General features: G+C 30.6%; 1 protein-coding gene across 1 annotated transcript in view; it reads left to right on the plus strand.

The window, feature by feature from the left end:
* LOC107445304 (sushi, von Willebrand factor type A, EGF and pentraxin domain-containing protein 1) overlaps nucleotides 1–12,116 on the plus strand; it is a 46,838-nt gene extending 34,722 nt beyond the window's left edge. The window contains exons 19-24 of the mRNA XM_043049237.2: nucleotides 4,054–4,166; nucleotides 5,509–5,732; nucleotides 7,100–7,284; nucleotides 8,941–9,273; nucleotides 10,738–10,900; nucleotides 11,863–12,116. Coding sequence (XP_042905171.1) covers nucleotides 4,054–4,166; nucleotides 5,509–5,732; nucleotides 7,100–7,284; nucleotides 8,941–9,273; nucleotides 10,738–10,900; nucleotides 11,863–12,037 — 1,193 coding nt within the window. The 3' untranslated portion in view covers nucleotides 12,038–12,116. The remainder of the gene's footprint in view (nucleotides 1–4,053; nucleotides 4,167–5,508; nucleotides 5,733–7,099; nucleotides 7,285–8,940; nucleotides 9,274–10,737; nucleotides 10,901–11,862) is intronic.
* Nucleotides 12,117–12,952: the final 836 nt, after the last annotated feature.

Here is a 12,952-nt window from a genome sequence, read left to right on the forward strand (position 1 = left end):
AAAATTTTTAAACATCTATAAATTATTACAATACCGCAATTTTTGTTTTGCTTGTTTCATTACAAAAGGAAAAAATTTAAAATAGAAAATTATCTTTTTCCTATTGTTTTCTAGTTTTCACTTTTTTAAATATTAATTCTTTTTAGATTCTAAAAAATTATTGAACATTTCAACAAACTTCTGTGTCTAGCTCACTTAACCCTTTCGGGGACCATTTATTTTTAAATTTTTTCCAGTTTTTTTATTAACAATTAAACAATACATAGAAGAAAATATATTTTATTCTGCAGTGTTTCCTGTTTGCGGGGTTGAGAAGTATACTTTCCAAGAAATTATTTACTGCCATAAAGAAAATTGCATCTAATTGTGATTATTTGCCAAAAAAAGTTCAAGGGTACATCACATTCAGCACACATGTAGCACGGGTTCTACTTTCTTCTCCCGTTGCGTTACATTATCTACATCATTTTTTATAGTTAAAAATCATCCTTTTCATAAGATTTTCCACACTAGCTAAGCGCACATGATCCGGAACTGCTAACTTCTATGAAATAAGAAAATGTTCTTACACTAAAATGGTGTTTTACCTACCGTATATTCCGGCGCATAACGCGCCCCGGCGTATAACGCGCACCCGTAATTTCCAATAACTTTTTTTTAAATTTTAAGATATACTCCTCGTATAACGCGCACGAAAATTTGGATTTTACATGTGCAATATCTCGTCTAGTATCTATAGAAAACCAGAAAGCCTTTTAGTGTGGGACATGTTTTGGTCCCACCTTACAGATAATACAAAAAAATTTTTGAAAGTATGTAACACCGATATGGCAGTTATTCCGGGCGGATTGACACCATTAGTTCAGCCATTGGACGTCTGCTTAAACCATTTAAAGCCAATTTAAAAAAACAGTGGAACACTTGGATGTTGGAGGGCGAGAAAACCTTTACGAAAGGAGGACATATGCGTCATGCAAGTTTGGAAACAGTGGATATTAAAAGTATGGGATGAAATTAAGCCTGAGATGGTTAGAAAATCATTCAAAAAATGCAACATTTCAAATAATCTGGACGGATCAGAAGATGACTGTTTATTTATGGATGAGGGTAACACAGATGATGAAGACGAAACAGATTGTGTATAGGTATAGAAATCAATAAAGTATATTGGTAAAGGTATGTCATTTCCTTAAAATAAAAGTATTTTTCTATATTTAAATTTTTTTAATCTATAATTTTTTATATTCGGCGTACACCGCGCACCCGAAAATTCCAATGTTACTTTTTGTATTAAAAGTGCGCGTTATACGCCGGAATATACGGTACATATGCAGCGAAATCAGCGAAGTACAGTCCCTCCAAAATCAAATTTTAGATAAGTCGCATGTTTAATATTCGATTTCTCAGGAACAACCGGTTTCGCTCAAATTTTGTATACGTTAAAATTATGTAAAAATTGTATACCTTACAATTCAAAAATTTTTCACCTATTACTTAATAAAATAATAAATATTTATTATATCTTGCATGGAATTATCATTGGATAAACGATTTTTATAATTGTGTGCAGAAGATTTTCAATTCGCATAAAAATTTCTCTAGATATGGTGAATTACGCAAAAAGTAAGTTAACATTAAGGGTTCCAAACTTTGTATCGCTTTCCTGACCAAACTATGGGAAAAATATTTCCCCGATTGCGGGTACCGCCAATATTCTAAGGATCAGAAATCCGAATCCGTTGGGGAAAAAAAGTAAGCTTATGCATAGAAAGTTCGTTTTTGGGTCTGATTTCGCAACTTAAAATATCGTCTGCGCTAATTAAGTAGCTAATTTGAGGTCACCCCTTAAACAACTATTAATGAGTCTTAAAACGTGAATATCCGAGTATTAGATCAAAAGTTATTCAGGGTATTCCGTTTTCTTCGCTAGTGCACTGTACAAATGACACATCAAAACTGGTGTCATAAATGAATCTCATATAAAACTTTCAAAACAAATTCAATCGATTGAACAGAGCCGTAGCGGCTCAGGGGATAGAGCGTTCGACTTCCAATGAGGTAACCGGGTTCGAATCCCAGCAATGGGTGGTTGATGCAAATTCCGCATCTGGCTCGCACCAACAACTGTGCTGACGTAAAATATCCTCAATGCTAGACGGATCATGAGTTAGTCCCCTTGTAGGCAGGCTAACCGTGGGAGGTTTTCCTCTCCATGTAACGCAAATGCAGATTAGTTTCATCAGAAAGTCCTCTATGAAGGCGAATTTCTTCCAATACTTGATCCAGAAGTTCCTTTGTCTTCTGGATTGGGTTCAAAATTACAAGGCTACGGATTACATTGAACATTAGTACCTTGAACATTAGTAGTCGTACACCCAAAATGGGGTCAGCTGTTCAACGACGATTATAAAATGAAATAAAAAATTGATTGAATAATAGATGATAGCAAAAAACTGAAGGGGTTAAAATGCAATAAGGCAAGGCTAATATAATTGGTTTTTTGTTTCGCACAAGAGTATTTTGTAAGATCGTGCAGGTAAGAAGTAATCTTCCCAAGGTTCAGGAATGATTTAAGAATTATTATTTTTTAATAAAGAACGACACAATTTAGCGATTTCCATAGTAATTGTAGGAAATTCTACGAAATCTAGAAGCGCATTTTGCCACAATTATTTAAGAAAATACTAATCTGGACTTTCCCTACAATTTCGTATTATTCGACAAGAGCGCAATACTGTTTTAGAAACACGAACGTCAATGTAGTTTATTTAATATTCTATATAAGTTTATTTAATTTGATACATTTGAGTTTTCAGACAATTTTCCTTTTGTTGCGTAGTGTTGAATTTGAAATCATAAATAGAGTAAAAGTTTTGCATCTTTACTGAAGTAAATAATTTAATATTTTTCCTTATATAAAATTTTAACTCAAAAACAAATTTAAAAAATATTTTTTAATAAAGCAAATATCAAGAAGGAAAAACTTTTTTTCGCAAACATATTTTAAAGTAAAAATTATTGTTTAAAAAAAATCTTTCTCTACAATTCAAAAATGAAAAATAAATTACGTACAAACGTTTTTATTGATAGAGGAATTCTGGAATCTTAAATTTTATGCAAGCAAACATTCTTTAAAAATATTTCTATAAATTAGTTAGTAACCACTAATGTTATAATGACATTAGTTCGGAATAAAATTTGAAAGCTAATTTTAATGCCATTTTATAATTTCGGATAATATAAATAATGAGTTTCTTTTACAGACAATAGCTAATGATGTCTTTTTCTCCGTCATATTTGAACCACAATATGATATTTACTTCAATAAAATAAAATGTTAAAAATTGACAACCCACGCCAGAGAAATAAAGGATTTTATTAATTTCATTAAAAACTTCATTCGCTTCAAAAATATACTTCATTAAAAATAACAGTTGACATGTTTCAGGGGCTCAAAAACAGAAGCCCGTTTTCAAGACTTACCAGACGTAAACGAAAAGAAACAAAAATTATTTGAAATTTGAAACGCAAAGTTTCCAACCGAAAAATATAGGTTAGAAACAAAAGTAGAAAAACCATAGCAGTCGAGAGAGATAAAAGATGAAACACAGAACAAGAAACTCCACAGTGGCTGAGAGTGGCAAATAAGGGTAAAATGCATTTCCACGCGCTATGGAGAGGTGGTAATAAACAAATGTTGTTTACAAGGAAATCAGCATTCATATGAATAAAAAAAGATAACCTGGGAAACAAGATGAGTATGATACGACTAAAGAGCAAATAATTTTGGCATCGTCGAAATTGAATTAATTCCTAAGAAACCCGAAATGGGTGACTGTTTCTGAGCGATTGAACCATGTGGACTGTTATTTCCGATTTAGATACTTTTTAAGCAAATGAGTTTTTTAATCAAGAATATTTTACCGCTTCAGTTTATTGGGATATATTTATTTATTTTTCATAAATCTATTTTTGTATGTTATCCTCTGCCACAAATAACAAGGATTAAAAATCATTTTGAATTTAAGCCTTAGATATTTTGTAATATTTTAGAGGGTTCTTTTTATTGCAACTGTACTAATGGTTTTGCTGGATCATTATGTGAAGAGGAGTTTAATGAATGTTCATCTTCACCATGCCTCAATGGCGGGACATGTTCAGATAAAGTAAGTTTAGAAATTTCATTTTTATACTTTAAAATAAATCTTACAAATATAAAGATTAAACATATTTAAATTAACTTATATTCAAATCGTTTTTTTCTTTCCAAAATAAATAAAAAAAGCAAAATTTTGTCTAGAGAAATTAAATATTTTCATTTATGCTTCAAGTTTAATTTTATGTGCTAACTCATTGTGACTTAGGATTAAAAATGAGTAGCATTAAAGTGAAATATAATATCAAAATGAGAAGAAAATATTATCATGCACTTCATTCAATCATATTGACACAACACTAAAAAAAATGCTGAAATAATTAGAAAGTAAAATAAATGCTTGTATCTTTTCAATGAAATAACAATTGCATTAGTACAGAGTTAAAAAAAAATGAAACTGAAAAATAAAATTAATATCAATAATTCAACAATTAAATGCATATGAATGACGTTGCATATGAACTTTGAAATTATATATATGTAGTGGTGGAGAAAATAAGTTTAAATGAATAAAAAATAATACATTAAAACATAAACTTAGCTACCACTAGAATAACTTTTTACAAAAAGAGTAGAAAGTTGGCAGCCTTGAACTGGTATTAGAAACAAAAGTTTAAAATAAAGATGTGAAAACAAATTTACCTTCTCTTTAAAATAACTATTTATGTCCGAGAGATCATGAGTTGCCCTCCGGCTGAAGACTCTCCGTGTAGTAAATGGTGACTGGTGCACGTTAAATGTGCCGGGTCACACTATCCTCCATGTTCCCATAACCAATAAATAAATCTGGGGGTATTGAATTGGAGATTGATCGTTTTCTGGCTCAAGTCAAAATTACGATCTGTGGATGTATGAATGAGCCCACCCTATAAACGGACTGAGAAGTGTGTGTGGCTGAAGTTGTATTCTTGGCCATAGATGGTTCCACTGAAAACAAGAAACGTAACCTCTCCCTTAAATTCGCTTAGTATCACCAAGCAGGCTTGCTAGTATTTGGCAAGTGGCATTAGAAACAGCAACATATAATATTAATCTAGTGCAGTATTACAAAATGGAAAGTCAAAATAAAAAAGTGAAAATTGATTCTTCTCTAAATGGAACATAAGTCATAAAAAACGATATTAGAATTCAACAAATGTACATCGGAATTGTCTTTCAAAAAAGTTATTTGTACTAGCACAATGCTTATCATTGACTACTATTTAAATTAGAAAATTTTTAATATGAAAATATAATTCTGATTTAAAATTGTTAGATACTTTTTTTTCGCTTGTTAAAAACGGAAAAAGGTTATAAGTTTATGCAAGTACATAATATATATTAAACTAATTCCTTAACTATTTTAATTTCAGGTGAACGATTATGAATGCTTTTGTGCAGCGGGATACGATGGATCGAACTGTGAAATAAAACTTGAAGTATGCTATCATGATATCATCTGCTTAAATGGTGGGTTATGCACTATTGACGCAGAAACAAATAATACATTTTGTGAATGTAAACTTGGATATGATGGAATAGATTGTTCTGTGGATATCGATGAATGCGTAAATATCACATGTTTGAATAATGGAAGGTAAATCATTTGCTTCTCATTTATTCATTTTTTATGACTGGAAAAATTCTATTGATCATTCTAATATAAAAATAATTTTTTGCTAGCTCATCTTCTATCACCATATTTTATATAGGAAATGTGCATTGAAAAAATTACCAATTTTTAAATTTGTTTTAATAACAAAGAGTCTTATTTTTTATAACCTTAAAATTAGACATTTAGTTAAAGATACTTTTTTATTCACACAATTAATACCAGCCACACATACAGTAAAATATAACAAAGAAGCGTATCGAATTTTCGATTAAACTGTTCGAACCATAATTTCCAAATTATGGATAAATTCTCAATTAGAGTCAAGAATCTTAATCAGCCGAATAAAAAGCCTTTATTCGCAGAAAGTACATCGTGTTGGATTTCAAAACTTTATTAATCAGACCTATTCAGAAAATGAAGTTATATAAACGTTCGAAAAATGTGTTTAATAAGTCCTTAAATCAAAGAAATATCAAATTCTTTGCAACATGTGTTGAAAAATTTCATGCTCGTCTCGAAACGCCTAAGACATTATTAAAACAGCGCAGAACGGTTGTAAAATTCAATTTCGTCAAAAATCCGACCACGCTACCTTATTAATCACCACTTAATTATCTAAATTCTGAATGCTACGTCATCTATTGAACAGTAAAGGTTATAAGCAATAAAAAGTAAAATTTGAAGTTTTTTTTCTCTTGATTTCATACTTTACCTCATAGATTCATTTGGATAATTTTTTTTCCGATTTTACACCCAATGACACTAATAACTTAAATAATTTCTTTTATGATATCCTTATTAATTAAAGTTGCTTTTCGAAGGCTCTGAAGTCGCATTTTTTTTCTTTTTTTGCAGTAAGATGGTTATTTTTATAACTGCTCTAAGTTTGCAACAATTACTCAACACAGTTAAGTCAAGTTTAGCCTATCTTTTATCAGCATCCTTTATGTTTAATCTAAAAAGGGAGCAAAACTCAATATGGAGAAAAGCCAGTTTCGAGAAAATGAAAAGCGTTTGTTGTCTAATTTTTTAATATTAAAAAACTTACTCCACTGCTGCATTATCTTACTCTATGGCTCATAAAAGAAAATTGTTAAAAATGATAATAAGTCATTGATTTTGATAATTTCTATCTAGGTGGAAAAATGTCGCTAAATTGGCGATTTTATAAAAAAGTTTAATAACTTTTAAATATTTGTCCGTTCTAAAGCTCAGATAATTCTTTAAGGCAAAATATCAGATATAATTTAGCTTTGCTTCAAGTGTAAGACTCTTAACTTGTGGCTTTTTTTATTTTCCTTGGAGAAAGAACTACGAAAAACCATGTTAATTTATTATTTATGTTTTAGTTGCATTGATGATATTGCATCATATAAATGTGCCTGCGCGGATGGTTTCACGGGTCCAGTATGCGAGATAGATATTGATGATTGTTTAGGAAATCAATGTTCCAGTGGATCAACCTGTGAAGATTTAATTGGCTCGTATAAGTGCGTTTGTCCACCTGGCTATAGTGGCATATACTGTGAAATCAGTTAAGTTCACACCTTTCTCATTAAGTACAATTATCATCTAAATTGCAGATACGTGAAAAGAAGGCTCAGCGTTATTCTGAGATATTTTTATGCAAAATTCTGTTACGCACTGAGATTTCACTCTATCTATTGTTTATTGTCTTTGATATAACTATCTAATAATATCAACGTGACACTATTTTAATTTATTGTTTAACAGCAGGTATTGTTTAAACACTCTTTGTTTTTCGATCTAATAAAATGAACAATTTCGGAGTATTAACTCTTTATTAGCGCCGTATATTTAGCTAACATTTACGCGTTGCACCGGGCGTACACGCACCATATTTGGCCGGCGTCAGCATGATATATGATAACAGGTCCAATCTGCTTTAAACTAAAATTGGATAATATTTCATTGACCTATATTAGATTAATAGCACTAAAAGTATATTTTTAATGCGTATAATAGGTAACGAATTTCTTCTGTGCGTTATATTTAGGAGTGAAGTATACGTTAGGTAGAAAAGTAAATTATAATCAGAATCTTAACATGCAATTATGCAAATTTCGAGAAGCGTTACACCTTTCAATGGCGTTACATCAGTAAAGCAGTCTGCCGAAACGAAAGGGTTAAAAACTAAGATGAAATGGCTACTACGACAACATCAGCTAAAATGGACACTAATTTTTAGTTGTGTCGATGGAAAAAAAATAGAAGTTATAATTTTTTTTTTTATATCCGTCGTTGACCCAATTTTGGGTCTTTACGACTACTGATGTTAAACTCCGTAGCCTTGTAATCTTGAACCAATCCAGAAGACAAGGAAAGTCCTGGATCAGTCCCCCCAGAAGAATTGATTTGAAGAAGTTATAATTTGTAACTTTTATTTCTAAAATACAATTTGTTGTTGATGTACGCCTGCTAAGGCAGAGGGGTGCGATTGTTCTTGTTTTGGTACCATCTATGGCCAAGAATTCGACTTCTGCCACACCAGTTTATAGAATGGACCCATTCATACATCTATCCACAGATCGTAATTTAGACCTGAATCAGAGAACGGAAAAACAATTCAACCAAATTTAATTGAAGTTTAAAAAATTACATATTGAAGTTGAAAAAAAATTTATTACTTAGAATTCAGAAGTGTTAGAATCATAATATATTCTGTATCAAAAAAAGTATTCCCTACCTTTGGGCAAATGCAATTTATAAATGGTCGCAAAATTTTTTTGATGTCTTCAATTAATATACACAAAGCAAAAGCAACATTAAGAGGCATAAAATTTCGAGAGCTACCCTTAGTTAATTACCGGGTCTTCCTGATCGGGGCTACGCTTCTGACATTTTGAGAGCTATAAATCTGAATCATGGAAGGAAAAATTAAATAGAACGTTATAAGAATAAAGTGCACTTTTGTGTCCGATTTCGTTATCTAAGTATCATCTGCTCTCAGTTATTTTCAAATTTAAAGTTAGCTTCTCAAATCTTTAAAATTACATCTTAATGTGTAAAATTCCTAACATTAGATCCAAAGTTATTGACAGTTTTTCCCTTTTTTCTATTTAGCTGATTGTTCATTAACAAAGAGCCTGTTCACGTTACAAAATTGTTTGTTTAATAATTATAAAAGACTACATTAGCATCTTGTAAACTAACAAAATTTTCTTTAAAGGATTGGATGATGATTTCATCTTAAATTTCCCAGAATCTGCCGCCACAATTGCCAATATGGCAACCATGACACTCAAATCACCCATGTCAGATGTCACAGTATCTATGTGGGTTCAAACAAATGATACTAATCACGCAGGCACTCCACTATCATATGCTGTGGCATCTACTAGTAGTACTGATGAAACTGGAAATGTAGTTGACAATGCTCTCACCATCAGTGACTGCTCAGGACTACATGTCTACGTCAATAATGAACCGTTGGTGACAGATGTTCAAGTAGCAGATGGCCAGTGGCATCATTTGGCATTTACTTGGTCTTCTGAAGACTCTGGTGAGTTTTAGCTAATTAATGTAGATTCCAATTTTACAACTATATTTTCTTTATTACGCACAAAAAATAGATCATTGAATACCGTATTCCTTTTGTAGTCTTATCTGCTCCCACGTGATCTCTGAAAAGAGCAGTTTGCGCCAATTTCAACTCTTCGTTCCCATTCTTTGGTAATACCAGCTGATCTATGGTTTCTCCCACTATTTTATCACGGTGAAATAAAAATTTATCCTTTCAGTGGAACTCTCTTGATTGTTGCTATTGTTTCAATAGTATCATTATCCCACATGCACATAAGATTTTATAATTAAAATATTATGTTTGTACAAGTGTGATGCAAAATTTATTTAAAGTATCTTAATATTAAAGTGTAGTATAACACTGAAAAATAATAATACAAATAGAAAAAATGTAAAAATATGAATATTAAAAAAAATTATAATATAAGTGCAAAACAATTACAATAAATCAAAAACTAGACACACCTATATGAAAAGTGGACCTGCTCTTATAATGCGGTTTCTGCGGATGCGCTAGCAAGGATGTAGGTTTGTTTTATTAATGTGGTGTTTTTTGTTTTGCAATCACTTGCAAAAAGAAAAAAAAATCGTGTCTCACATCACCGTTGCATTCGGCATGAAGATCTTAAGGGTAGATTCAGTTTGTCCACCAACATACGCAAGGGGTCGTCCAAAAAGTACGTACACAAAATCGGAGAAATTTTAACCCCCCTTAGAGTACATACATTTTATTAGTCTACCCCCCTTTTTCATAAAAATTAAAATAATTATGTTTTAAATAAAATTAAAGGTTTTGGGTTTCGCGGCGGCACACAGTGGCACAAAATCAGAAAAATGCGGCCGCACAGTGGCTGATTGGTAGCTCTTCAGGTCCTTGGTTTGATCCTCAGGCCGGGAAAGGTTGATTCAGCATTTCGTTCCTTCAGTGGGTCCATAAAATGAGTATCAAGCACGCGGGAACTAAATACGGGCTGGGTTGACCACCCAACCGGAACATTTACTCTTGCAGCCTAAAGTCAAGAAAACTGAGATGGGCACAGTAAGCCTTGGGGCCCTCTATGGGCTGTCGCGTCACTGAGTTTGGTTTAACACTAGAAAGACTGAAACTTAGTATATACCTACATTGCCTGAAAGCAGTCAAAATGACTGGATTGTGAAAGAATAACTAATGTGTAGTTACATAACAAATTATTAGTAAATATTAGCAATAAAAAAAAATTTATGTTGTACAAAAAGTCATAAAATTCTAAGAAATTGTATCATTATGCACATCGTTTTTCTCATTAAAATTAAAAAGCATTCAAAATTACTTCCTTGGGCAATCTAGTATTAAGGAAATAAATTATGCAGAAAAATACTCACAATAAGAAGTACTATGGCAATTCTGTATTCTTTGCTTTCATAATGTGTTAAAGTATTTTCATGCTATTATCTTGTTTGGCAGGAAAATGGGTTTTATTCAAGGATGGTAAACTTCAGTCTGAAGGAAAAAACTTACAACCTAATAGTTTCATCAGAGAAGGGGGAATAATGGTGATTGGACAAGAACAAGATGAAGTAGGAGGAGGATTTAGTCCCATGGAAACATTTGTTGGAAATATTACCCGGTTAGTATGTATTAGAACTTTTAGAATTTATTATTTCATAAATGCAATATTGATGCAAACACATAATGATACCAACTTGAAATGTAACTAAAAAAACCATAATAGCTTTATAACAATATATTTTGGTATTGACAGATAGAATTTATGAAATAAAATGTTCATAACAAATGTTCAAATATCTATATTGCCAGTAACTGCAAGATAAATAATTTGAATTTTTGTAAACAATTATTCATTTAAACTTCAACATACAAAGTTATTATGGATTTTTTTATAACATTTACAGTTCCTGTTCATAAATCAAATTATAAAAATAAGAGATAACCATTTATTAAATATGTGAAGCGAAAATGCTTTGAATATATCCTGACTAAAAGAAATATATATATTTATTTATACAAAGTGCCTGCCATTAATACATGTTTTTAAAATTCTTATTAAAAGTGATGTAAAAAAAGTACATCCTCATAACAACTTGCAAATTAATACTAAAGGGAGGAAGAAACAAAAACACAAATAAAAACATAAGTGAGGTATAAATATAAAAGTTTTTAATAGTTAACCACTACTGAGGAAGGCAAACTAAGAAAATACCAAATCTTACATGATTTAGGGAGGGAACAGGTAGGAGTTGAAAGGCAATTAGAAACATCTACATCAGTCAACTAAACTGGTTTTGATACTCTTCAACCTTTATTCCTCATTAGTGATCTGAGAAATTTTGATAGCATATTGTTCGTTGTTAATGTTGATAAAAAATTTTAAAATATTAAAGGTAGGGACTATATAGACAATTATAAAGTTGAAACTACAATAAAAATTTCTTATTTAGGAGATAAAATTATTTATTTAAACTATTAATGAAACAAAAGAATTCATATTATCAAAAAGAATTCCAAATATGTATTTCCCAAAGTATTCATTGCCAAACAAAATTATTGAATGTGTCATTTTTATTTTAGGGTTAATGTTTGGAATGAATATTTTTCAAAGAGTAACATTACTAGACTTTGTAATATCGATGATGATATTCCAGGCAAGGTTGTAGCATGGCCTGATTTCTTACAAGGATTGAAAGGCAACATCAATGTCATTAAAAATGAAAAGCCTTTTGTAGAAATAAAAAATAACCTGTAAATATGTACAAAACTGAAATTGTAAATTAAAAGAAAAATATTTGTAACTTTTAATTAATAAAATGCTGAAAAATACTGAATTATGTTCCTAATACTGAAAACATTACAAACTTATTTATTTATATTACATATGATTTTGTTAATATTTCATTAAGAATTAGAAATTATTAAATTATTTAACCCTACCAGATTATGATGAATCAACAGGAAGATAGTATGAAAATAATCAAAAATCAGTTGATCAATTGAATTGGACTGTGCTTTCTTTTACTCTCTTTTGTTTAGAACAATCCTTCAGGTTAGACTTCTTATCTGCTTTAATGTTTTTTTTTTTTTTTTTTTNTTTTTTCTCTCCTTTTTTTGAACGCATGCAGGAAAGGCATAGAAAACTAAAGGTAATGAAGGAATAAACGAAAACATAATATTTTGTTGAAAACAAAGTGCACAAAATACCATATCAAGTAACAGATAAATAAATTTAAAGATTCTAATCACACCTTTGCCATATTAAGTCATAACACTGATGGGTCAGCGTTTGATTATGATTTCACCCCCCAAATCTTAACGTGCAACCACACTGTCAATATTTTTTCACTAAGTTTTTATAGTGCTTACAAAAATATCCCATTAAGGCAGTCATACAGAACATCTTGTGTATATACGCAGTCCAGTCTCATTAATGTGATTGGTACTGTGAAATAATCAATCACAAAAGACAGTACTATTTGTTTTTCATTGCTTTAAATGTTCTATAAAATATTTTCTTTTCTTAATTTAAACTAGTTTAACGGCAGCTGAAAAAAATTCAGGAAGAAAAATACTAGAAAAATAATTGTTTTTTTGAAAAAGCAAAAAAAAGTATTTTTTTGTTTTTCAAAGTACTTGAAAAAAATATCTTTTTGAAAAAGCAAGTTCT

Source organism: Parasteatoda tepidariorum, chromosome 2 (genome assembly GCF_043381705.1).
Source record: "Parasteatoda tepidariorum isolate YZ-2023 chromosome 2, CAS_Ptep_4.0, whole genome shotgun sequence".
NCBI classification, from domain to species: Eukaryota; Metazoa; Arthropoda; class Arachnida; order Araneae; family Theridiidae; genus Parasteatoda; species Parasteatoda tepidariorum.